Genomic DNA, 26,969 nt, shown 5'->3' with positions numbered 1-26,969 from the left:
CCCTGGACTTTGTTCTGGAGGCAGATAAAGAGCACTCATGCATTCCCTTCTGCCTAGTCTGCTTCGGGGTTGTAACTGCTTCGGGGTTGTAACTCCTGGTGGCAGGGTGGTAAGGAACAGCAGTTAAATCCCTGCAATTGTTTACTAAACCCTGAGCTTTGACTAAATGGGAATTTGTGGTCCAGTATAAAGTGAAATGAAGAGATTACAATTGACTCCCATTAACTAACACAGTCGTAAAACTTAACCAGCCAACATTTGCTTCAGGATGACTGCTTTGGGTGATTTTCCTAGGCTGATACACCACTTTTGAGACCTACGGCATGCCATATGTTTGGTGCAGGATCTGCTAGTGTCTGTTCCAATGCGTACTGAGATCAGTTAGTTTGAATTAATACAAGACAAAAAACCGTCTAGAATGGGCGTGGCTTTGTCTAAGTAATGTTTCAGGTGCAGCTGGTGTTAATGGATCCACACCGACCAAAAGAAATCTCCCAATTTTGTTTTAATCAGAAGGACTAATTTTGCTAAGGTGTGAGGGTGGAATAAAATGTTTTTCTTTTAGAAGAAAAGACTGCATTCTTCACTATTAATAGACATCTCTAGGTATTCCAAATAGTGAACACACACATACTTTGGTCTCTGTGCTTTAGAACTTGCTGAGGTATTTGGATTTGCAGTTGTCATGTCTGAAGTCTGCACATCTAGCGCCCCTAGAACTTTGTGTTTCCGTAGAGAGAGGGGAAAAAACCACCACCTTTAACAAAAAAGATGTTTATGCTTTTTTCTGACTTCCATAGCTTTTATAGTTAAACCTTGAAGGTAAGAGTCTGCTACTTCTACACACTAGGGAGCTTGTGGTGTTTCCTTCCACTTGCTCTCATGGGTCTCTTGCATTTCCTTTTCCATCCTCACCAGTGAGATCTGATTCTTTTCTGTGTTCTCTGCTGTATCTGGGGCTGTCAGTGTTTCCCATTTTTCTTTTCTCCCATGAGCTAGAGAATTTGTGCCCCTAAATTCTCACCTGTCTCTTAGTAACAGGCTTCCTCATTCTCTCCCCAAACTAGGAGCTCTGTGTACATCTAAAAATCATTTCTGTTGTGCTAAGGGTGCTATATGCATCTCCCAACAGGATTGATGCATTTTTTTTGTCAGCTGTTCTGTTAATTATGGGCTTAGCTATGGCAAGGGGTATTGTCATGCTGCAATGTATCACAGACTATGTCACCAGCCAGCTATTGCAAGTAATAGGAGCAGGTAGTTCTGCTCACTAAAGATACCAGTATTTCCATTTCCCAGTTTTGCAATTTCCAGTGTTCAGCAAAACCTGTAGTTCCCTGTGTCAGTAGGAATGTGCATGCTTGCTCACAGTTTTTGTAAGATTAGTTCATGCAACATGAGAGATTAAGATCGTGCGTTTATTTTTACGTACTTGCAGGTTGAGATAAGTTTCAGCACAGGTTCCTGATTAGTACCATAAATTTTGACATTAAAGTTGCAATGGCGATATGTAACGATATGCCTATATAACGTAAGTGTAAGGTGCACACATGTGCACAAGTGTTGAAAGACAGCAGGGCTTTGCCTGGGAGCCTGTCCACTCTTCCACCTACATCAGCTAATCCAACAGAAAGTTTTAGGCTTCCATACAAACCAGGCTACTCTGCTTTTAAATGTGTTAGTAGCTTTAGCATTTCCAGTCTGGGGGCCTTTGATCATTGTGTTTCTATTGCTGGGATTCCAGTCTGGATGGGACAGAAAGAGGAGAAGCTTTGGGGGTAAATAAATAAATACAGTTTTCTGTGGCAGCTCACAAAGTTATGTAATTTTAGCACTGGATTAGCAGGCAGGAGGCAAGTGGAGTCGTTGCTGGTTGCAAGATGAATGCAGTTTCTTGCATGGATATCATCCCATCGTGCATACAATGTGCACTGTTCTGTCTAATTCAGATTGGATTCTCCTGGTGTGAAGAACCATGCTTGCCATCAGTGGGATGTCTGTATGTCTGAGCCTAAAAGCATCTCAAAGATGCATGCTGTAGTGGAGGAGTCTGTCTAGGATGGCTGCATTATGCCCGTGAAGTCTGATCCACACAAGTTTTAAGCATCCACACTGTTATGAGGGATCCTTTCTCACACTGCGATGTGGTTATGTATGTAGATATTACTATTGAACCCCCCTGTGGTGGCCGCAGAGGCAGCTGGACCAGCTCAAAGAGCTTACAGCCATAGCGGATGGTGTTTCTGTGGGGCTCACAGGATCCGGAGGGCTGGCTGTTCTCATTTAAACTGGTTTTGAGGGCTCCCAAACAGCTGCCTTTCTAATGTAACTGGAACCTGGTGAATGATTTTTTTGCTTGCAGGTGTGTAAGCAGCGGTGCCCATTCACTTGTTGTGCAGTGAGCTTGTAAATCCCTCATAAATTGTTTGTAAATCGCTTTGGGATCCTTCTGGCTGACAGGCAGATCCTGTATAAGCACATCACCCAGCCCTGCTGAGGCAGCCCTGCAAAGCCCAAGCCTTCAGGAGCAAAACCAGTTGCCAAAGAAACAGGTGTGTCAGCTCAAAGTGGCCCATGAGGAGCAGCTGTAAGCTCGAACTTTGCCCATTTATTTGCTCAAGGTTTTATCTCATCTTTCTATACAGCCCAGTGAAAATGAATATTTACCATGTCAGTTAAATCTGAGCCATCAGAGTGGCAGGCTCTGTGTGTGCTAGGTGGCCTCATGGGTGAGAGAGCGGAGCAATACGCGAGTGTTGGAGGGGAAGGCTGTGCTTTCTGTGCCACTGGAGAACATCAGGACACCTGAGTAAACAGTGGGCACCCGGGGCTGTGTGGGTAGGGTGATGGGTTTGGTACACTCAATTGATTCCCCCCCTACCCCCCCTTCCAGTTTTTTTTCCACGTGCCCATAGCATTTTTGTTCTGACGTTAGAGCAAGACAAGAGTGCTCCGAACAGAAAGCTAAACTTGCATGTTATTTTTCATTTTGCCTCAGGATTTTGAATGTGGATAGCAAAATTAATATCGAAACAGAAATTTCTTCTGAATCGAAGACCAAATGTTCCACTTGGAAAGTGTAGCAGCACAGTGTGCTGCTGCGCTTGAGATAAGTTATTCTGAAAAAAAACCCCAACAAACCGCAACATTAAAAAAACCCCTATGTAGTAATTGAAAGGGCTATTTTTGGTGCAATGTTTTGATTTCTAGCAAGATTGCGTATATTGAGGGAAATGTTTACTATAAAATTTGTTACCACTTCTGGTCTTCAGATCCCTGGCAGTGGACTTATAGCTAGGCAGTTGCAATTATTGAATTTTTTTTTTTGTCTAGTGTCTTATAGGAGGGTAAAGCAGCATAATTTTCTAGGATTAGGAACTGTTTGGTGTTGGCAGTAAGGCATCCGTACCCACATACAATAGCCTAGCCTTTGCTGGGAATTAGGCATGTTTACATAGGGGAAGTGGCATGACCTAATATGCAGGGAGCCAGGTGGATACTGGGAGGACCTGCTCTTTGTCTCCGGCTCTGCCTAGCTTGAGCAGTTTGACTGTTCTGTGCCTCAGTTTCTTATTTTATCTGCTGCATAATTTATCTGTTTAGATGTTAAACAGTTTGAAACAGGACTGCCTCTCACTGTTCAAAACAACTATTCTACTTCAACACAGTCTTAATAATGAGCATAAACAACCATGGTCTTTGGATATTCAAAATAAATTTAGGAAGATTCTGGTTAATTTTTGATTTTTCAACTGTATTACCAAGGGTTGATCTTTGGACCTATATAACCAAACTTTTTCCTTATTTGCTTTCTGTTATTCTGCCTTTCGAAGGACTTTGTGGAAGAGAAAGCAGCATAAAAATCACACAACCGGTTTGGCAGGTCCTGTATAAACAGGAGAAATGCCAGGAAAAGTCTCATGTCTTTGTTGCCAGCTTTTTTAAAAAAAAAAAAAAAATTCTGGTTAATTTTCCCCTAATGAAAATCTTAGCCATTGCTATGTGTGAGCAGGACTGTGGGGAAGGGCATGTGGTGGAAGGGGCTGGGGGATGCTTGCTAGAAGGAACATGTTTGTCCTCAAATGCTGGGAATGTTCGTATTCTTGGGCAATTGTCCCAGTCACCTTCTTGGCTGTAGGAACAGAAGAAGTGTTTTGTCATGCTTCTTGTAAGCAGGTTTGGTTTTTTCTTTTTTTTCTTCCTCCATCTCCTCTGACAGTCTCACAGCTCAGCTCGAGTGTTAAACACACCCTGCTTGATTAGATGGGGGTGATTGATGCCCCCCTGTTTTGCTTTGCCTGTGCCAGCAGAAAGCTGTGCTGGTTTTTAAGGCTGTTTAGCAGTGAGTTGCGTTGGCTAAGGAGTCCTGCCTTCCTAACTGGATCTGTGCTGTTGCATAACCGTGGGAAGGGTTGGAGTGCCTCTGTCCTGATTCTTGTGGCAGAGGAGGGACGTGTTTCTGGAACGGGTTCACAGGTTTCTTCTGATGCAGGCCATCTCTGCTACGACTTGAGTCAAAAGATTTCAGTCAATGCTTTGACAAGGAGGAGCATTAGAAATCAGCAGTGCTCATGGGGAGGGTATTTAAAATCAAAGCTAAAATGCAGAATGAAATGATGCCTTCTCAGAGCTTTTGCACAATGTCCATGTCATTTTACTTCTCTCTTGTAGTTCATCTGTTTCCAGAGCAGCACCATAACCCCAGAAACATGGCCATGCTTGTAGAGGGTCAAAATGGGATTTAGGCAACTTGCTGTTTCTTCCTGCACTGCTGTTCCTAATTGTAAAATAGGATTCGAAAAGATTCTTCCTCTGGTGCTTCTCTATCTTGACTATTTTGGCTTTGAGCTCTTCAGGGCTGTCCTCTGCTCAGTGTTTCTGTGGTGCCTTGGACAATGGCCCCGTGGTTCAGTTTGCCTCTGAGTGCTATCACTGTATAAATGTGAAGTCCTAACAGTTGGGTTCAGATCCCGGTAGAGTTCTTAGGAAAGGATATTATTTTCTAAGGTGTTGAAGTAGGTTTTTGCTCAGCCCCTGTGCTCCTGATGGGCTAACCACCTAATCTACATATGTTTTAGTCCCTCCACTTGTAAAGGTGAGTATAATAACGCTTCTTCTTATTGCAGGAAAGTGGTAAATGTATTATAGGACATATTTAAATGCTGTAATAATGAGGACTGTGGACAAGCCTTCAGATTGAGTCAAAATGGGCCCAGGACCAGCACTTTACTCTTTTTCTTAAAGATGGCTGCAACTTACTCCATTTTAGCTGGCTTAGTTCCCAAGCTTGTCGCTAATGTAGTAAGGCAGTATTTGTAGCTCATAAGCAGTCTTATGGAAAGGGTGGAGTGGCTGTCACTACAGTGTCCATTCAGTTGTGAACCCACAATGCTTAGCTGTGAACACAAGCCAAAGATAACCAGAGTGAAACTTCAGCACTTCTCTTCTGCCAGGAGCAACATCATAACCAATGCTTCGGGATTATGAGCTAAAACAAAATAATAATTTGAGGAAGAACAAAAAGTGATGCAGAGGTTGAAAGGAACAATTAAAACAATTGGGGAACTTAACAAACAGGAAAAGCTATGGCAGGAGAGCAGCTAAACTGAGATTTTTGTGCTTAGCCATCCCACGGCTTGACAGGCCTGTGGGCTCAGTGTTATCCCATTGCCCTGTTGGCTGTGGTAATGCTACAGCTTGTTTTGGAGAGTCAGTAGCAGGTCTGGGAACAGACTCCTGTCCTTCTCACCATTTCTCTTCAAACATCTTCTGCGGAGCTTGTTTTTTCCTGTGCTTTGTGGTGTGGCATCTGCTACCCAGCCCCATACAGCAGCACTATGCAGGGGGTGATCCACTTCTTGTTCCCCTTCTGAGTGCTGGGAGTGCCACTGGAATTTCCAGACTGAAGGAATAAGGGCTGTGTGGGATGTACCCTGTCACATGGACAGGTTGTACCTGGAAGGCATCTCTTGTTTTCAGAGCAGTTGGGAAAGGATTGCTAATAGCTCTCCTTACACAACAGAAAATTCACCCACTTAGTTCATTACTTATTAGCTCCAGGCAGGGACATTGCAGATTTGTTAATGGTAATGGCCAAATCATTAGAGTGTGCAGCATTAATGGAGGAGAAAGCATTTAATAAAGAGCCATCACTCGACCCTGTCATTGTCCCTGGAATATAGACCATATTGTCGAATTCAGTTTCTGCTGTCCTGTCACCTACCCCTCCTTAAAAGGATGGCTTGTTCAGGAGCTTCAGCTTCTTTTCAAACACACGTGAAAGCTCATCTTTTCTTCTTTTGAATCAGATATGCTGTACCATGCCCAGCTGTTTCTCTACAAACATATTTAAAAGGTCTCCTTAAAGTTCTCCCAGTCCTGATGGTTCTGTGCTGGAAGGACCATGTTTTAGTGGAAATAAAAGATTTTGCTGTGCCTCAAGCTATGCCTGTGTCTGATGCATTGATCAGCAAAAGGTTCAGTTTCTTCTAGTTTGCATTCTCATACCCATAGACTGCTGACTGGAGGGACCTTCTGAAAGCTGCTAAATAGCTTGTTAAATAAATTGCAAAAAATAACATGATTCTTGTAGAGGTTGACCTGTCTGCAGATTGTATTTCTTTTGATGTAACTCAGCTTCCTGCAGTGGTCTCCCATTGCATCTTATGTTTTAATCGCAGCTTCTCATTAGCTTATCCTTCTGCAATATATCTTCCAGGTTATCTTCCCTTTCCTCTATTTTTATTTCCTTTTGGCTGTTGAGCTGTATCTGTCATATCTCTCTTTGTCCCTGTAGTTCCTTTATTCCTTCCTTATAAGCTAGACCTTCTGACTCTTCTAAAACTTGTCTATCTTGCATATATAGATTTGTATGTGTGTGTGTATATATATATATCTCTCTGAGGCAGAATGAAGAGCTTGCAAATGTGCAGGATGCAATATTCTAAGTGAAATCCTACCAGCTGTTTTTTATATACTCTCCTTTGTCAGCTAGAGTTTCCTTTTTAGTCACACTGATCTCATGTTGTTCACGTTAAAGTACGTGGCTGGGTTAGGCAAAAGACGGTGGGAGAGGAAGATCGTAATTTGATGTTTCTTCCACGTCCAGCTTCTGTACAGAAGACAAGGTCAGTGCAAGTGTGGTCCTTTTTAGGAACTCCCTCTGCATTTAGTATGCTGGGAGTCAAATAATGTGAATCCTTCTGATATTTTACAGTGGCAAACATCCATCACTGCTTTTTTCTGGACTAGCTTATTAATACAGTCTTTGAGAATGGGTGTTTTATTTGGCTGTCTTTCTCTCTTTGTGGATTCTGTTCACTCTTCCTGAGCACCCAAGTGGATCTGCCCATTTTTTCACCAACATCCCTTATTATAGCTGTCCTCTTCCTGGGCTGGCCTAGATTCCCTCTGGAAAGTTGCCTTTACCTACTTAGAGGTGGTGTCGAACGAGGGGATATAGCACACTCCCTGGCATGCTGTGTATGCTGGGTTACTTTTGCACTACTTGAACCTTTAGGTGCAGCAACTGTAAGGTGTAGGGTTAGACCTCGTCGTGGCACCCCAAGGTTTCTCTGTGCATTTAGTATGTCCTTTTTCATGGAAAGTCTGCCAGAAGTCTGAAGTGTGATGAAGAGCTGTCATGAAAATGCGGTGGTGTTGTGTATGCCAATAGTGTTTTGTTTTGCTGGTGAGGAAAGTTGTAAAGATGTCAACCTTGCAGAGTTAAACTGTTGTTTCACAGAATAAGTAGGTACACCAGTTTTCTGGTCTGAAATGGTCTTCCAACGCCAGAACCCAAGCCTGCGATCAGGGTTGTCTTCTCAGTGCCTCCAATATTGGATAACTTTTCTTCATAGAGGAGAGATGTTCTCATGCCTACCAGGGTAGGCACCTACTTGATCAAACATAAACAACTTTTTCCCAGTTTATTATAGTAACTGATTTTTGGGTGTGCCTGTATTTTCAAATAGTAACAGATATAAGATAATTATGGCATATCATGATGCAATTTGTTTCCAAACAGGCATATATACACACTGTTCACCCTCAGGTTCAAACTGATTTCATGTAGATAAGGAGAGAAAGTAAACTTAAGTGACTGAACTGGAGAAGATAAAGATTGAGGCCCGTATGTGGACTTTACTTCCACTAATTGGGACCAGAATCGTTGTTTTAAAAAAATCGCTGGAGAATTTTGCAGGTATAGATGAGAGCAGATTCCAGCCTTGCAATGGGACCAAGAAGGGTCATTTCTTATATTTTTAAATTGTATTTTTAAAATGTGTATTTCAGAGTGTTGTAGCTCTTCAGGAATTTTGTTTCTATCAGTGAGTGAGGATTAAAAGAAGCTATGACTTCTATGTGAATTAGTCTCCCATGATTTTTCCACTACGTGATGATCACGTAGATAATCCACGGTAGTGAATGAGTTGACCTCATCCATGTGACAGTTCTGACCTGTCGTTCATGCTATGGAAATATTTGACATCCCTTGTTGTGAAGGCTCCTGTTCACAGTAATTGTAGCTTCAGTAAAAATACTCAGGAAGCAACACTCATCCCTTGTAGAAAGACCAGAAATGATGTTTGTCCTGGAAATGTGTTTGAATACATAGTAGCATTGCAGCTTGCCAGTAAAGTGGCAGCTCCTTAATACAGCTGAGTGAAACACTTGAGCTGCCATGCCAGTCCTGAGAAGCTGCAGAGTAGCTCCAAGATTCTCCTTTCCCATAACACGTGAGAGGGCAGCTCCCTGTAGACCATGTTTTCCCTTAGTCTTCCCATCTCAGTTCCATGGCCTCCAGAAATTTTGTACTGAAATGGATGCATGACTCCAATTACGGGTGTTCAGGGTGTGAATTTCCACACGTACAGGCAGGGTTGTACAACCATTGTATGTTACAGGATGAGGCTCCCCAGCACTCCCTGTTTTAGAAAAGAGAATACGAAAAAGATGCAGTGAAATATCTCTGATGTGCAGATATCTAAGCCTGGAAAGTCCTTCTCTGTTGCCCTCCCTGCTGCTTACTCATTGGCCACAGGACTTCAAAGCCTCATGTGTTTTATTCCAGCTGTGCAATAAACTCTCTTGAGCCTTCTGTGATGCTTTGTGCTAAGCAAGTGTGCTAACAAAATCATGATGTAGGTGCAAAAAGGGATTGTCCTGTGGATCAGAGCAGGCTAACCTTTCTCTGTGCTCTGCTTAAACAGAGGTCAGCAGCAAGTTCTCGGGAGGAATGTTGCAGTGACAACCCCATTAAGCGAATTTTGGAATTGCATGTGGAAAGGGGCTGGGGGCAGATAGTTTCTTAACATCAGGCAGCTGAATCCATTGTTGACTTCTGCCTTGAAGTAGTAGGTCAGGTGGGTCAAGTCCCAGCTTTACTGCGTCTTCTTGGAGCCTTGCTGAAGAAGGGTGAGTGGAAGGGCCTCCCACTTAAAATAGATAATGCTTTACTCCCGTTTTGGAGTGCGATGATTCCACTTCCAAGTTCTGAACCAGAATCTGCCTCCCATATATGAATCTGCCTCCCATATATATTTTGTGCTGCCTAGCTGGGATATCTATGGATAACATTCTTTATTGTTCATATAAATGACTAATCCTTTCATGAATCTCATTAAGCTTTTTGCCTTAGTATTATCTTGTAGTTTTACCTGATATAATCTTCCCCACAGCCTGTTTCTACTCTCTATTCCCCTATATTAGCAGTGACCTCAGCAAAGAAATACTTTTTGAGTATGTGGTTCAGCTAGTTTTTTTGCTTCATTTATATTTGCTAATTTGAGATATTTTGCAGTGCTTAGACAATAATGCAACCATATCATGCATTTTCAACAACAATGACCTCTGCAAGCTGCCTTTTCACAACACTTGAGTGCATCAATATTGCTGTCTGTACGATTTTAATTTAATTAGAACAGTGGCTGTAGTCATTTTGGGAGAAGCATGAACTTCCCCACTGTCTCCTTTACCCTTCCCTTTTGTAATGAACTGTTGCACCTCTGTGGGTTTTTTTTTTATTTGCTTGAGTAAGGATTCAGATGTGAGAGGGTAGCCATCTCCTGCCCCTCTGCTGGGAGGTTCGTCAGAAGCAGGCTGAAGGGAGGAGGCAGGGAGGAACTGAACTTCACAAAATCACTAAGGTCACCGAGACAATCTCTGCTCTCTGTGTGCAGGAAATGAGATGTTAATCTTTTCCCAGTGCTGCTTTGCATAAGGTCCATTCCAGAGAGCTGTGTTTGTTTTAATTTCTCTAATTACTGATAGTGTGCTGATTATGCTGCTATAGATTTGACGTGAATTGCTATATTAATGGGATCAAAAATGAGAAGTCTGCCATGGAAATTAAGAAGATGACAGCAGCTGGGGGAAGGGAGGGAAGTGGAGAGTTTAATTCATACCCTGGTGCTGCAGAGCTCTACTTTGCTTTTTCTGGAGCCTGATCCTTTGTCCCTGGCAGAAGTTGGAGTACACAAACTATAACATTGACCAAAATCCCAAAATGTTGTAATTGTGTAGCTGGTGCCATACTGTCTCTTAGGGGCTCTGATTTCCCCCCTCTTCCCTATGTTAGGCCTTGTAACTCATCTCATAGTGGTCTCTTGGACTTTCGTATCCAGCTATAGTGTTGCATACAAAACCCTGGTGAACACTGCATATGTCTTCCTTCCCTTTCCTCTTCCCCTCACTTGCTTCCCTAATGGTTAAGTAACTTGAATCTCCTGCTGTTTTCCCTGTGCTACTCTGCGGCTGGTTTGCTGGCATTGCCCTGCTGAGTGCCCAGACATGCAGGACCTTCTGTATCTTTCCTGCAAGCACCTCATTCCTCCCCCAACAACCCTTTTCTCTAAGGCCATTTTTTCTCCGCTACCGTACCCAACGTGCCTACTCCTAGGAGGATCCACAGTAGCAAAAACAGACCTTCCCAGGCTCACCCTAGCTCCTGGTCCTTTGGCTTGTCTTTCTACTTTCCCTGCCTTGGTGTGCATGCTGAAAGAGATAGCCCTGGTCCCATGTCCTTGCAGAGCCGTGATTTGGGGTTTATGGTGGTTGTGTCCAGAACACCAGCTTTTATGGTCCTGAGAGCTACAACTGTATGTTTCAAACCTGGATTTACACAAGCCAAGGGCATGTTACTCAGGGTTTTTAAGCCTAGGGCTTCCCCAGAAATCTAAGAGGGCACCAGAATATCTGCACACTTGCTAGTACTGCCCTCTCTGAGTGCCTGTCCCCTAGGCGAGGAGTTGGAGCAGGGTGATGGGATGATACCCAGGGAGCTGGAAGCTTCCCTTAAAGCAGCGTCCTGCGACCACTGTCTTGCGAGTAAGCAAGGACGGCCTGTGAGGACACGACAGGTAACTTTGTCCTCTTTTACTTCTAACTGTTGGCTTCCTGATAGTTACCACAGCACAAATTGCTGTATCTCCACCTTGCGGTAATGCCTGCTTCTCTGGGGAGTAGGGGGACTCTGGGCTGTTTGGAGAAGCAAAAGATGAACAGCAAATGCAACAAGACAGGTGCAGAGTGGCACATGTACACCAGCAGCCTGGGGGGCAAATGCATGTCAGCTTTCACTCCCAGTTTAATTTTGCCCTGTGCAGTATCATTACATGCAGTATAGGAGTAAGTTTTTACACAGTGGTAAGAGTCAGCTGCCTTTTCTGTCCAGTGCAGGGTATTTCCAGACCATGTTGGCTGTTCTGGTTTCCTGGAAACTGCTGCATAGATAATGCCTTTCTTTGCTTTATCAATTAAAAAAAAGTCATTTTAGTATACCACCTATCCAACTACTGAAGTAGTCTTGTCATTGGGACATGAGGGCTTGCTTAGCATGCTTTCTTACATATTTTCTTTTCATTTCTGCAAAAACATGTATGTTCTTTGTGCCTGTCATCTGAATGAAGTTAGTAAAGGGACAAAAAGACTATTAAACTGCAAGCTGGAGAACATTCATGATGAAGGCTGCTGCTTTGGAGTTTAGAAGGGCATAACTTAAGCAAAAGCGTGAAGCTGTTTTTACTTGCAGCCTCACTTATCCTCAACTGCTAGAGTTTTTTTTAAAAGGTGACTACAAACTTAATTTTGCAATTTTGAATTTTTTTATTATTATTATTTTAGCAGTATGAATTATTTGTGTTCCTTACAGAATTTGCTACCTGTTGGTAGATTTTGTCTGTAAAGGACCTACCCAATTCTTCAAACTGAAATTAGTGTGTGCTTTGATGGCTTTGGGTGTCTAGGCAGCTGTTATGTACACTCCTACTAGATATTCATGATCAATATAGCTTTTGAGTTACCTTCCTTTTTCAGACAGGATGGTTTGATCTAAGGCTTTCTCAGCACCTGGATATTTAGTATTTTATACTTTTCTAGTACAAAGAGAACAAAACCATAGCTTGTCTTGATTTTTAACCATGTGTTTCAATCTGTCTCTGCTAGATCGGGCAGGTGAAAGCACGACCCACTCTCAGCAGACCTGGTTGGTTGTCTAGGTGGCACTGTTGGAGCACCAGCCACTAGAGTAAACCCCAAGGAGGGTCCCCATAAAAGTTGACTTAATGCATCTCTTCAATTACTGTAGTCAAGGTGAAATTTCATGGTGAAACTGTGAGCTGAAGAAGCCTTTCAAAAATGATGACAGCAAGCAATATGCCAAGTGTTTTAGCCACCTCATTGTGGCTACTGGCAAAATACTAGGGAGCTGCTATTTTGAAGTTGCTTATAGATGGCAGTTGTTTAGGGCTGAGTGTTTGGTCACTTGTGGGTTTAAATGTTTATAGAGTCTGCTGGCAGGTGGCGAATCTGGAATGTGGTAATGCCAAACTCTTTCCTAGTACTCATCACCAATAATCTCAAAGGACCACACCAAATGTGTATTGGTTTAGTCTCTTTTACCGGTAGACTAGGCTACAGCAAGGCTGTTTGCTCAAGTACACGCAAGATTCATGCTGGTTCTACTACCAGCACTACCTATCCTTACTCCCAAGCTGTTGCTTCAACAATCTTACCATTGAACCATCTATTCTTGGCCTTAATGCAAAGGGAAATATTAAACTGACTGGTTAGGAAACCCTTCAGAAAAATTCCTAGTAGTGGAGTATCTAGTTGCATAACCTTAGAAGTATGAGATACCAGCCATGTTTTTGTCTGATGGATCCCACAGAGAGAAGCACTAGGCAGTTCTGGAGTTGTGAAGATTAAAGCACATCTGTTCTCAGTGGTGTGAGTACAACAGGTACTTCCTGGAAGTGTGACTCTAAAAAAGCCTCAAAAAGCCTGGAGGAGCAAATGTGACCTTGTGCATTCACACGTCTGTGTAGGCTGGGAGTTGCTTGTGGCTGAAGCACAGAGCTACAGTAGGTTGCAGGACTGGACTGATGTTTGCAGTTCTGCTTCCAGCCATGTTACTGACTCATGCTGCAAACAGGGCTGAAGCTCATTTTTCCACAAGCCCAGCGCCTTGACCTCCCGGTGCCATTCCACACCTTTTGGAAATCTGGCCAGGACAGTTACAAGGGCTGCTGTTTCAGGATGCACTTGTTAAATGCATTGCCCTTGAGAGACACATGCCGTCCTTTTTCAAGACAGCTTAACTCTGAAATTACTTAGCACATTTGAGCTTTGCTCGTTCTGTAACTCAAGTTGTCCGTGTGCCTAATAAAAGGCAAAAGACTTACCTAATGTCTGTGAATTGCTTTGATATTTGGGTTAAAGGTGCTGGAAGAAAATGCAGGATTAGTAAGAGGGGGCATTTCAAAGGCACCAGTAAGAGTTGGATAGCTAACTCCGTTTTGTGCCTTGTAAAATGTGTTCTGGAAATATTACCAATTCACACATTACTGTGGTCATTCAATTATGTGGAAAAAGTAACTGCATTTCCACAACTTCTTTTTAGTTTTTACTGTCCTGTTCTTACGAATACTAGGAAACAATGAATTAAATGTCTTTATTTCTAACAGTAAATCTCAATGAAGCTGTTGTGGTATAAATGAGGTTACCGTGTGCCTTTAGGAGGTTTATCAGTGTGGAGAGAAAGGCAGCAGGTACTGCAAGCGTAATGTCTTAGTTTGATACAGCACCTCCTGGGTGGTGGGGGAAGTGCATGGGGTTCTGGATTTAATTTTGTCTTCAGCTTGCACTTTCCTCTTGCTGTTGGCCAGTAAGAAGGCCCTTTGAAGCCACTTAGCCCTTGTCTTTGCAGTGGTGATTCAGAATTTCTGTGAGGATGGAATGTGACCTGAGGTTGGACTGTATCCTGTGTTCTTCAGCAGGGAGGAAAAGGACTTCAGGTCTCCCATCTATCCTCTAGTGCCTGTTTGCAGAGGCAGGCATCTGTGTGGCTATGTTTCAGAAGTGTTCCTCTTTTTATAAATATCTCATTCAATAAGCAAAACGAGCAGCTGCAGTGTGGTTCGATAATCTGAGCTGTGGATCGCAGCAGGAAATGCTAGGAAGTGGCTGGTCTCCTTGCGCATCGCTGGTATTATGCACCAGTGGCGAGAAGGTGCAGATGGGCAGTAAGACTGGAGAATGGGCAGAGCGCACTGCGCCTTGCAGGAACGCGAAGCACAGAGTCAGCCGTTTTGGGTCAGGGAAGGAGTTGCATAAGTTGAAAGCAGAATAATGTTTTGTAGCTCCACAGGTGCATCTTTCACCACGTCTCAGTGAACATCCCTGTTTATTAACTAAGAAAAACTAAATTCATATGAGCTAATGGGTTGCTGTTGCCTGGACAGTGATGAGTAGAAAGAAACTGAGTGGACGCAGTAAGATATTAAAGAGCTTTGTGGGAGACTGGAACATAAGATTGAACAATTTCTGGGTAACAAGTACTGAGCTGAAAGCCATGGAGGCTGGTACTCGCAGAAAAAACATAGCGATGGTGGAGTGAACCAGGCCTGTCTTCCCACTCTGTCTAAACCCAGAATAGTTAGAACAGTTTATTCTCCACATGCCGTCAGTCTTCTCTGCAATGACTGTCAGCAGCGGTGCCTATAGTATAGTGGTGGGACTCCAGACGTTGAGGCAAAACTTCTGGTTCTGTGTGAGCTCCTCAGCAGCAAGCTGATAGCAGCACCTTGCGCCAGAATGAACTGGCTTTCTGGGTGCTCTGTGTCCTATTTCTTTTTGGACATGTCGTCTAGTCTGCCTGAAGAGTTTTCTGCTTTGGTACATTTAGTTATTATTTACTCATGTTGTACAAACCTCTCCTTCTCTTTGCTGGCAGTGAGGGTGCTTACGTTCTGCAGGTGCCTCTATCAGCCTTAGTCTAGTTCCCTGCCACACAGCCATGATAATGTTGTGGTTTGTAATGGAAGTAATTACCTTCTCTTGCTCCAGCACCAAATTTGTCTTTTCCATTTGCCAGAGATCAGGGTCAGGGTGGGGGGCTGCACATGTACTTTCTTGAAAATGCTAAGAAATAAAGGTAGCGCTTTTTGCTTCTCTATGTGTGTACGTATGTGGCTGTTCGCACTGCCATCATTAAATGTCAGCAGCACAGTTTTGGGGAATAGCATGTATTGCCTTCCAGGAAGCATATGATAATGATTTTTTTTTATGCTCCTGTAAAATTGTGACTATGTTTATTTACAAAGGGTATAATTTGTGCTGTGATTGGAGTACAGGCTTAGAATAGGGAAGAATTTTTCCATCAAATCAGATGAAATTTCAGTCTTAAATTTCTTGGCAGACATTTTCAGAAATAAAAACGTTAACAGTGACAATTATGAAACTAATGCAACATTCACAAATTGCCCTTTAACTCTATTTGACTGTCCTTGCGTAGCTGTTTTCTGTATGCTGACTTATTTGGTTGCAAGTTAAACTACTTCAAAGAAAGTGCTAGTAACTAGTTTAGGCAAGGAAAAAAAAGTACTACATTACTCGATGGTAAACAGAGTAGTTTTTAGCAATAGAGTAGGGTTTTCTGCAGCAAAGACAAAACTAATGTCTTTACTCCTTCATAGCATTTTAAAGTGTTAAATAGTTAATAAACATGCTCAGATCATGACTGATATGTTAGCTTAAGATTAAGTGGTTTTGACACTTTCTGTAACAGTACTCATGCATGTATCATGGAGTTGCTGTAAGATTTTCACCGACATAAAACCCTGAGAGTCTCCCCACTTATGTGTCACTTCCCTTTCCTTCTGGCAAATTTCTGAGAAGACCCTTGGAAACTTCATGGACCTACCTTTAGAAAATCAAACCCGTCGCCCTAAGAGCTGTTGGGCCCCTGGCTGCAACACTGGGCAGCACGTCGCCTGCGCAGCACTTGCCCGCAAGCGTGCTGTGCTCCGTGGCTCCCTGGGCAGCCAGGTGCATCGCTAGTGCTGCTCGCCCCCACCACGCGCGCATACTTCCTTCCTTCCACCCACTTCCCCCTCCCCTGCCTTGGTTTCACACCTCTGTTCCAAAGTTCACGTTGTCCTCTCTCTTTCTCTCCCCCCCACCCCGCTTTCTTTTTAACAGCAGGAAAGAATTTCGTACACACCTCCAGTGAGCCCGGTACCAAATTACACTTCCTCTTCACCACTACATGTCCCAGTGCCTCGAGCGATCAGGATGGAGGAAGACACAATCAGACTGCCGGCACACCTGCGTGAGTGTCAGCGCTGAGGCTTCTTACATTCTTGCAGGGTGCGGGGTGGGGTGAGGAGGTATTTCTATTTTTATGGAAGAGAGCGGGGAAGCCCCCTGGCTTTAGACTTTTTTTTTTTTTTTTTACGCTCTAGCTGGTTTGATTTTTCTAAATATTATTTTTAACCAAAGGAAATTACTCTTAAATACAGTACATTATATCCCGCCCCCTGCTCCCATCCCCTGCACCCCCTGTCAAGGATTTGGCTTATTTCTCATGACAGGCACAAATGTGGAGGTTTTATTTTGACAGGAAGTGCTATGTTTCCTTCCATGGTATAGGAATTGTTCAGCTATGTGAAACTCTGACCTTGTGTCACAGCACAAACTGTGGCAAGTAGAGTGCATTTGTGCTGTGGGTATTTTTCAGGTTGTTATGGGTCTCAATATTAAATACTCCAGGTGCCCAGGCTCTCTACTACAGAGCATGTGTCCTGACAGTGGCAGTGGGAAAGGAGGAAGAATGAGCTTAGCTGTGCACAAAAGGATGCTGCAAAGGAGGAAGGGCATATCACTGACATTGGAACAAAAACTGGAGCTTGGGGGCAAGGCGAGAGCCAGGCGCTTCCTTGCTGAGATGATTTAATGTTTGAGGAATAGGAAAGGCCAAGGGCTGCTGGCCAGCGAGAGGTGAATTAGTGAGATAGGATGGGGACAAGGAAGAGTGGAATTTTCCTTTTTGGAGGGGAAGCAGTTCTGATGTAAATTGAGAGGTTTACTTTTGTCAGGTGTTACATTCCTGGGGTACTTGAGCGACAACAAGCAACAGGGCCAGGAGCAAATGGAACTTTGTGCATTGCCATCTGACAAATGTGTTTGGGATTTCAGGGGTGAAAAAAAAGTCCATGTTTATCACAAGACATTCTCATTCCTGTCCTCAGCTGTCTTCCAGGCACACTCCTTTTCTGGATGCAAACTGTGCTCCCAGCGCTTCTGTAATCCTGTGCTCGCTCCCTTGCTGGTCACTGATTTGCTCTGCCCCAAGGTCACTCGTTGCCCATGCTGCGTTCTGCACAGTCCTGTTTTTGCCTGCTGCTGCCTTTTACTCTTTTCTGCCTGTCTTGCAGCATAGCCCAGGTTGTACCTTTTCTGTGCTTTCTGATGGGAATGGGAACTGGCGCTGCAGCATTTCTGGCCATGTCTGGTTGCTGCCTGAGTATCTGCGAGCTCCCAGACCCTGCTTGCCTGTATGTGTGGCTGCTGGCCTGTTTCCCCAGCCTGGGGAGGACTTGCTGCCACACTTACAGGGCATTTCTATGCTTTGCCCAAAACTTAGACAGAAAAAAAACAACACAGAAGCAGTTCTTTTTGCCATTGGCACTTTTAATCCCCGAGATTCCCCCCCCCCCCCCCCCCCCCCCCCATTGCATTAGCTGGTACTATTTACTTCTGCTGTGGGAGCCACTGTCTGTCCTCTCCACAGCTAGGATCACGGCTGGCTTTCCAGTTACTTGCTGCCTTCCCCACTGGGTCTGGCAGATGCACAAGGCAGGAAAGCAGAGACCCTTGACGCTGAAAGGGGTGGGGCACTGTGCTTACTACCTGCTTCCTTCCCATCAGCGAGCCAGCATGCGAGGTAGTGTGAAGCCTATAAGGCTTCTTCTCAGTGAACACTTTTTATCCAATGTTTTTAGGTGTGATCGAGCCTTTCACCTTGATTTTTGTTTTGTTTTTTCTTTTCTTTTGATTGGCACATTTTTAAACCTGCAAGGAGCCTTCTTTCCCATTAGTATTTACATACCAGTCTGACTTGTAGTGTGAAAACACAGACGACTAATCATTAAATATCTGTGGAATAGTCTTCCATAAAGTTAGTGTCTCAGGTCATAAACAACATGGAGCAGGTTTACATAGTCCTACTAGTTGTAGTCCCTGGCAGTATAGTATTTTGTAGGTCAGTATGTGGTCAATATTGACCCAAACCCTGTCACCAACCAACTGACCCAAACACTGTTAGAACCACTATTTAAAGCATATAGGTTGATAGCTAGGCAAAAAGGGACCATTATGAATCCCTAAAACGATCTCTGGTATAACTTGAGTTACAGAACTTCCTTAGTAACTCCTGCGTTTATGTCCAGTCACTGAGCTAAGTGTGTTATGCAGAAAGATTTCTGCTCTTCATGTAAAGACTTCAGCGATGGGGAGGATATAAAGTCTCTAGATGTTCCTTCAATGCTTAATTATGCTCCTTATTTGCCTTTTTTTAAGTGCCCTATTTATAGTTTGAATTAGTCAAGCTTCAGTTTCCAACTATTAGATCTCATTATCTCCTTTCCTGCTAAATATTGTCAAAAGACTACTCCTGATATAGGTGCTTTTAGATAAAGTCACTTCTTAACCTGTTCTTGGCTAAACTGGATAGGAAGAGAGGTTCTTAAGGCTGTCAATCTTCCTGTAAAGCTTCCAGATTTCAAATTCTGTTTGTATCATCTCTGTGAACTGTTTCCCACTTCAGACATCCTTCTTGAAGTGAGGACAACAGAACTGAAGATCATATTTCAGGAGTAGTCTTCCTAATACGAGGTATAGAAATAACTAAGTGCCTCTTGGATGTCAGGTCATGAGGTTTAAGAGGTATTAACATCGGATTTTGCAATTCCTGCATGGACCCCTCTCATTTTTGTGTTTGTTTTTTTTGGTTTTTTTTTTTTTTTTTTAAGAGATGTGTCTGAGAGACAACTTTGGTCCTAAATCCGAACTACTTTAGAAGTCAGGCAAAGTAGCTAATTTCTAGTTAAAGGCTGTGGTACTGTGTGCGAAGACTGGGTTTAGCTCCGCAGAGTCTGAGGGTTTTCTAGGTCTGAGATTTTGTTTGGTTCCAGCCTTATTGTTGTTTTTGTTGATTAGGTGAAGCGTAATAATTTCTCTCAACCCTCACTCATTCCAGTGTGACAGGGAGATATGGTGAGTTTCTCCAGTCATACACAGAGCTGATAGCTTGTCAGGCCTCCACTCATTCTCTGTTTCCATGACATTCTGATGGCATTTACCGAAATAAAGGCAGAGTTCAGTCCTAACCCATACATCTTCATTTCTGCCAGCTTGCAGGTTCAAGAGGTGTGCTACAGGTGCAGCTGAAGACAGCAGTTGGCCCAAGCGGAGGTAGAACTAGAGGCAAACGTTTCAGATGGAACATGAAGTGCACTCTGTGGATTCAGACAGTGTTTTATCCCTTCCTATTAGAAAATTAACTCTTTTTAATGTTTAAGAGCACTCTGAAGGTGCTAACAGCCAATAGTATCAGGACAATTAGTAGAGCAATTTCCTTTGGTGCAATAAATTATTTCTCACTGTTGGGTGAGCAAATGGGTCTCAGCTATGACGAGCTGATTTGATCCAGAGGCTAGAAAAGGGGGAAGTGCAAAGTTTGGAAGGGTGGAATGCAGATCCCTCTTTGCTACAAGCATGCAGAGGAGGACTCCTCTTTGGTCAACACAGCTAGAAATATAGAAAAACGCCTTTTCCTGGGGGTGATGTGAAGGCACCTTCCCCTTCTCACACAGCCTTTCTTGTTTTAATTAGCTGCTTTCTTCCCAGCCTGCCCTGTTCTTATAGTATAGAAGTACAATGTATTCGGCCTTAACTTGAAAGCTCTGGGAGAGTGAGAATCATTTTCTGGTAATACACACCTTTTTCTGATGCTGTGCTTCTCTGGAAGGGACTTTTGACCCATACTTTTAAACATACTTGTTTGCCTAACATCCACTTATTACCTAGTAACTGAGTGTTGGGAGCATTGTAAACAAACTATCAGTGGGGAGCTGGAGAATATGTTTTCCTCTATTTTAGGTATGTAGTCAGAAAGTACAGTGGTCTCCAGTTCACTCTTTGTCCCTGGTGTGTATGTTGTGGTAGCTTTGCGGTGTATCTGAGCTCCACTAGACTGCACTAATGTCAGATAGAAGGAGTGTTTGGAAAAATGGAGGTGTTTACCGAGGATTCAAGAGAAGCAAGTTCAGCTCTCGCACAAGGCTCTGCCCTTGGTGCCTTCTGTGATCTTGGACATCTTATTTCAGTTTCCCTGCTGTAAAATGAAAAAAACATGAGTGCAAAGGCTCTTAAACATTGTAAAAATTAGTATAGTGACTGCCCAGATATTGTGATAATCAAGAATACTGAGATAGATGGAAGTCCTGAAACTATCTGCATACCTCTTATCTCTGAGGAAACTTACTCCATATTACCATGGAGAGAAAGTTCTCTTTTTTTTTTTTTTTTTCTTTTCTTTTTTAATTAAAACTGATCTTTTTGTCTTGTCTGGTACAATGTCATTAGTTACTCATTTTGTGCTATGGCCAATACCTTGTGGTAAAAAGCTCTTGGAACTGGATAGAGGATACAGCATTTAAGAGATGGATGTGAGAACCCTTCCCTGTGTCTATTAATATGCTCTGAATCAGAGCGAAAATAGCTTTTTCCTTTTTCGTAACATGCAAGATGAAAATAAGGTGGTTTGCCTTCTACAACAGCAACTGTAAATATGTGCTAAAGGCTTCATGGTTTTCTTTGTCTCCTTCAACATAAAACTTCTTCAACGAGACACAGAAATATCAGTGCTGAAAAAGGACTGTTGCATGCTATGATCTGTGCGGCAGCATTCCCCCTTGCATGTTTCTGTTGATTTGTACGGTCTGATTTTTATCTCTGAAGGGCATCTTCCCTTGGGAACGTGTGTGTGTTTGTTTAGGGAGATGAGCCTCATGGGCAAAGATTTCACAGTGTTTTCTATTGATAAAAGCATGAACAAGTGTTCATTTCTTCCTCTGAACTAATTACTCTTCTTTCTTCAGTGTTGGCATCCTTCATACACCCGCAGCCCATTGTCATAGCAAGGCACACTGCACACATTTTTCTGTACTTTTCTGTATTCATGAAGCAATTATTCTTGGCAGCAGCTAATTTTTCTTGCTGTTGGTTTTTTCTGAACCCCCAACAGACTGCACTGATGTTCAGAGTAAAATGACACACTCTGGATGTCAGGTTACATGCACACCTCATAGGGGAGAACTTTTACATTGGGACTGCAGTGGTGTTGTCATCTTGACTGCATTGAACTTTTTGGGGGGTCGTGGTAGTGGAGAAAGCTATTTACCTATTTGTAAAATCGTTTTGAGTACTTTTTGTTTCAAATGTAGGCTTAGGTTCTTGTCTTTGGTTTTCCAGTGTGTGATATGTTCCAGGCTACAGGTGATTTTGCTGAACTTCAGAGTATCCAGACCTGGTCACATACAGCTAGTGAGATGATGTTTTTTTATTTCAGTATTTCTGTGTCCCTTGTAATTACTGTCTGTTCTACTGCCTTCATTAAGGAGGACAGAAGGGAAGTTTATTTAGTTTTCTGCAGTGATTATATGAAAGGCTTTAAGTTTTTAGCGAGCTTTTCATGGGAATCTTTCCGCATGCTTATTTATATTGGTATTTGATAATCTGATTTGGTGGGGACTAGTCCAGTGGCTCTGTATTGGTTTGACATCTTTGTGACCCTAGCTGTACCATGTTGTGCAAAAAAGCCCTCTGTATAATCCCCAAAGTGTGGACATCAGTAGTAGGGCAGGCCAGGCAGTTGAGCTCTCAGTTGGGCAGGTTCTTTAAACTAAGGCATTTAACAGACCTGAAAGCAGTTTATTATGAGTTTCTTTCTCCTGATCACACATTGTTGCTTATAAGCATCATTTGTGTTTTAAGGGCACCAGTTTTCTTTCTTTTTCTTTCTCTCTTTTCTTTTTTTTTTTTAAAGGAATGCAGGAAACAATTAAGAGAAGGAGGAGGAAACAACAACACTGTCAGAGTTGCCAAGGATCCATTTTTTCTGTATAGTATCTATTAATTATGCTGCTCCTTTTATTAATCCTTTGGCACCTGTTAATTATTCTACAATTTTGGCTAGCAGCTGGAAAGCCACTTTGAAGCATTAAGCATATTGTTATTTAGTTACTAGAATATTCAATGCATTGAACTGAAAGTACGTAGTGAGACAGGAAAAAAAGCCCTTCACCCTAAGCCACATTTAGAGCAGCAAGCAATAAAAATATTTGCTTTGGAAGTATCTTTGTGGAACAAAACTGACTGACGCACATACAGGGAAAATAAAATAAAAGCTGCATAAGACAAAGCGACTGTGAGAGGTGGCCAGAACGTCAAATTAATGACTCTGAGACTAATCCTGGTCCCACTGAAATGAGTGCTTAAATTCCCACTGACTTTAGTGGGATCTGGACTGGCCTGTTTCTCAGATGATTGGCTTCCTCCAGCCCCTTCTTTGCTCGTCTCTGACATTATGGCCACTTAAGCCTCGTTCCTCCCTCTTACTGTCCTTTATATGCTTGCCTTTCCCCCTAATCTGCTTTTTACCTCGATTCTCTCTCTGGGTAGAGAAAAATTAAGCCAGCACAGTGGCCCTGCTTGCTACCACCTGACTGTTTGCAGTATTCAATCTTCTTGATGTTGCATCTTAGTCTCCCGCCATGGTCTTTTCTTGCACGTTTATGTTGTGAGCTATGCAGGGCAGGGTCCGTCTGCTTCCTCTGTTTGGCACTGCCTCCTGGTCCTCCAGTTCATAACTCGTAATAATCTACTGACAGGTTGGCTGGACTGTGGAAGTCTCAGCCAGCCATCCTGTCAGCCTCAGCGACTGTTACTTCAGTCAGCCCTAGTGAAGTGACCAGGCCTGACTCCTTCATGATTGTGAGTTACATTCAGTTGTTAGGCAAACAGGATGAAAATCACGAGCCAGCGAGACATCGATTATGCTTGCCTCTTACCTAAGGTGGCCTCTTCCACAGGCAGCCTTAGGTGCTCATCTGAATTTAACTCATCTACTCCAGCCTGCCTCCTGAGTGTTTCTTACAGTGAATCTTAGGCCAGCTTTGAAGCAATCATACAGACAGGCAATTTGGATGGTTGGGAAGCCCAGTATCAGATTCACTTTTGCACCATGGCTGGGCACAATATAGATGCTACTATTTTACTTGAAAGAGCTTTACCTGGAATATGTTGGACTGGGAAGAGTGAAACCTCATTACTGATCCAGCTGGGAAAGCTGTGGCCTTTGGATCAGGAAAATCCTGCTTTACGTTCTTCGGGCATGGTCTCTGTTCATCACCTATGGGAAACTGAGCCCCTTGTCACTGGGTTTGTGTGTGGCTGACTCAGGGCCACCTCAGTTGTCACCCTTGATGTAACTCCATGATGTAACGCCAGCTGGCGAGTTGAACCTTAAATCTTTTAGCTTCTTACTGCTGCCTGGTGGCAGAGGCATCCAGGTTAAGTGAGAAGAGACTTGTTGTAAAGGGCCAGTGCTGTGAGCTGGTTTCTGCTTCTTGATAGAGTATTTTAGAGTCAAGTGCCGCCTTTTTTTTTTCCTTTACATTTTTTAAAAACGTACCTCGTTGTTACCCAGACAGAGTTAACACAGCAGTTTCCTGCACCGACAATCCCCAGTGGAAGTGTGTGGAGGGATGAGATCCTTCCTGCCCCAAGTGGGAACTTGCAAAGCAGTCCTGAGGTTGGGAGGGCAAGAGACCTGTGCTTCAGGGTATGAGAGCCAGCAGTGTGGGAGTCCCAGTGGTGCTAAGCCAGCCTTTTACCCTCCTGGAAAGCTTCACTTCTGGGTTTTAAATCTTCAAAACACAGACTCGCCTCTCTTCAGAGGGGAAAGGGAGCCATGTCGCTTTAATCTGGGATTCAAGCCGATCCCTTATGGAATTCCCCTGGAAAGTGTGGGGAGGAATAAGAAGCAAAAGCAGCAGGACATTTATGGTATTGCTGGGTTTGAAGCATTTTTAGCTTTGTCTTAAAGGGACGCTGTCAAGATCAGTGAACCTAAAATTAGCTTGCTTTTCTCTTTCCATCCCAAATGTGACTGTTTAATTTTTCATTCGTGTTATGTTATAAATGCTTCCATGTTTGTTCTTTTTTTTTAAAGAAATAACATTAACGTAAAGAACCCAGCGTTCATAAATAGCCCTACAATTAAAGAAAACACAGAAGAGAAACTGCGTGTAAGCCATGACTAACAACTCCACAATAACAAACCATTGTGTGGTGAGTGCCTTGAAACAAAACACAAGTGTGGTAGAAAACCCTGCGGAAACAACATAGCATGCATGCAATGTCCACTCCCCTAATAAAAAACAGAGCTGAGCCTCTGAACATTGGAAGAGGGCACCACTGTCCAGCACTGAGAGGGGTACATAGTGTGTGAGGGGACCCCTGCTGCAGCTTCAGTAGGTCATGTGTATACACATACAGAAAGAAAACAATTATTTGATGCCCTTTATGAGAGGCTGGATTTCCTTCTGCTGTACTTGTATGTCTTCTCTTTCCTGTGCTGGCACTCCTTCTGGTGCTTAACAAATACAGCCTGACAAAATCTCCATTAAATGGGATTTTATGCCCATTTTACAACTCCCCATTTTACTGCTGGAGCAGGAGGAGTAAATGATTTGTAAGTTAATTGAAGAAATTCTTGGTAAAATGATTCCATCCAGATTTGGAGGCCCATTCCAATGCCTCAGCCAAGCGCCTCTTCCCAAGATCATTTTCCAAAGATACTTGGGAGGGGTAAGCACTTGTGCATCAGCCATTCTAATGTTGTGGATGCTTGTGCGCTGTCTGTCTTTTATGGGATGAATATGTTTGAATGTGCTCACTCCTCATGTAAACTGTTTTGTGCAGGACTAACACGCTGCTATTAATGTAGCAGTGTTCCTTGTTCAAGAAGTTATGAGTTATTTATATATTTAATAGGCATATGGTTGGTGATGTTGTGAGTTAATAAACAGTCACCATTGATGGGCTTTCTAGAGTCAAAGCATTAGGATACTTGCTCAGCCCTAAATCTTTGCTTATGACCCTTCATGCATAAAAATCATACCCTGGGAATAGCCCTAAGGATCCTGCTTTATTTACTGTATATGTCTGTCTGGTTTTGATCTCCATATGCTTTTGTATCCCACTGAAAAAAAGCGTCCATTCTGCACTGGCAGCAGGGTCAAGTAGCTCTATGGCAATTATACAGACCAGAAAATGAAAATGTTAAATTACACCATGACAAGTTAAAATGAAATTAACATCTCTTAATGATTAACCAACATATCCTTCCTGCCTTTAGAGTCCACGGGCATAGTATGGGGTGTTCTGCAATCAGTGGAGAGGTAGGATGAGGGACTCTGTGGCAAAATTCGCAGTTACAGGGGTTGATTTGGAGACAGTGCAAGTCTTCCTATCTGAGAGTTTACTGAGTGGATCCTTGTAGCTGGAGATTCACTATCCAAGTCCCAGAGTTACCTGTAGCACCAGATCCCATGTGCCATGAAAAACTGGACCTCTCCTACGGACAAGCAATATTCTACCCATGTCTTACATGGTCTTTGCCCTGTCCTGGTGCTGTGACTTGCAGAAGGGGATGGTACCCCAATACAGGCTTTTGGCATTACATACTCCCTTCTCAAAGGAAGAGTGGTAGTTTCATTGGCTTTTGGACTATGTACCACTGGACATGCCCTGGGAGTGGAGGAGGAAGCAGTGAACTGTGTGACAGGAGTTCAGCTGGGAGGGTCTGACAACTATACTGACCACAGTGAAGACCTGGTCTGAACAAACCAGTTGTAGTCAGCATCACGAGAGTCAGCTCTTTGCCAGAATGATAAATTTTGCACATGCTTTCTGGTAAGGATAAGCTCTAGGAACACGCTAATTTCAGAGGAAAATACTATAATGCTGGTAATGAAATTGCACTATCTCAGCATCCTGCAAAAAAGGTTTATTTTCTTATTAATATGTTCTCGGCATTCTCCCTTTTTCAGTTCTCTAGAAGCATTTTTTTATGTTTCCCTCAGGTGTCTTAAAGCTGCTTCTTTGCAGAACAAACCTCCCAAAGGGGCTGTGACCTGGTCAGTGCACTGATGTTTTATTTTAAACCCACCAGCAGCAAAAAAACACAGAATATTTTTGAAGGGAAATTTCCTTTTTGGGTTTTTGTATCCCTGAAAGAATTTCCGATGTAGGCAGACAGTAATTCCCAGCTACATACTTCCTGATAAGGAAACAGCTCCAATAAATGCAGCTATAAATAGCTACCTTTTTATTTTTTAAAAATGTAGGGAGATTTGTTTAGCCTTTCTTTCAAACTGCTGAAAGAAAGGGACAGTGTAGGTTAAGAGTCTTAGGTCTGGCACCCATTGGCTCTCCAGATAAACAAATTAAGATTTTAATCTGCATCTGTACATTTAATTGTGTAAAGTTTAGATGTCTGTTTATTTCTGCTCATCCTTCTCACAACACTGTAAAAGAAAAAAAATCCCCTTTTTATATGGTAA

At 43.0% G+C, this 26,969-nt stretch overlaps 1 protein-coding gene across 4 annotated transcripts in view; it reads left to right on the top strand.

Annotated features, from left to right (window-relative positions):
• Positions 1–26,969, top strand: part of ETV6 (ETS variant transcription factor 6) — a 140,302-nt gene that overhangs the window by 30,257 nt on the left and 83,076 nt on the right. For 2 of the 4 annotated variants that reach the window (XM_069806882.1, XM_069806886.1), the window contains exon 2: positions 16,480–16,609. The exons of 1 other annotated variant lie outside the window; for it this stretch is intronic. In XM_069806882.1, the coding sequence (XP_069662983.1) occupies positions 16,480–16,609 (130 nt within the window). The remainder of the gene's footprint in view (positions 1–16,479; positions 16,610–26,969) is intronic. One more of the 4 variants, XM_069806883.1, reaches the window with a different exon arrangement.

The sequence above is a fragment of the Haliaeetus albicilla genome, chromosome 19, assembly GCF_947461875.1.
Source record: "Haliaeetus albicilla chromosome 19, bHalAlb1.1, whole genome shotgun sequence".
Taxonomy (NCBI): domain Eukaryota; kingdom Metazoa; phylum Chordata; class Aves; order Accipitriformes; family Accipitridae; genus Haliaeetus; species Haliaeetus albicilla.
The sequence above is the reverse complement of the archived record's forward strand: the minus strand, read 5'-3'. Positions and strand labels throughout refer to the sequence as shown.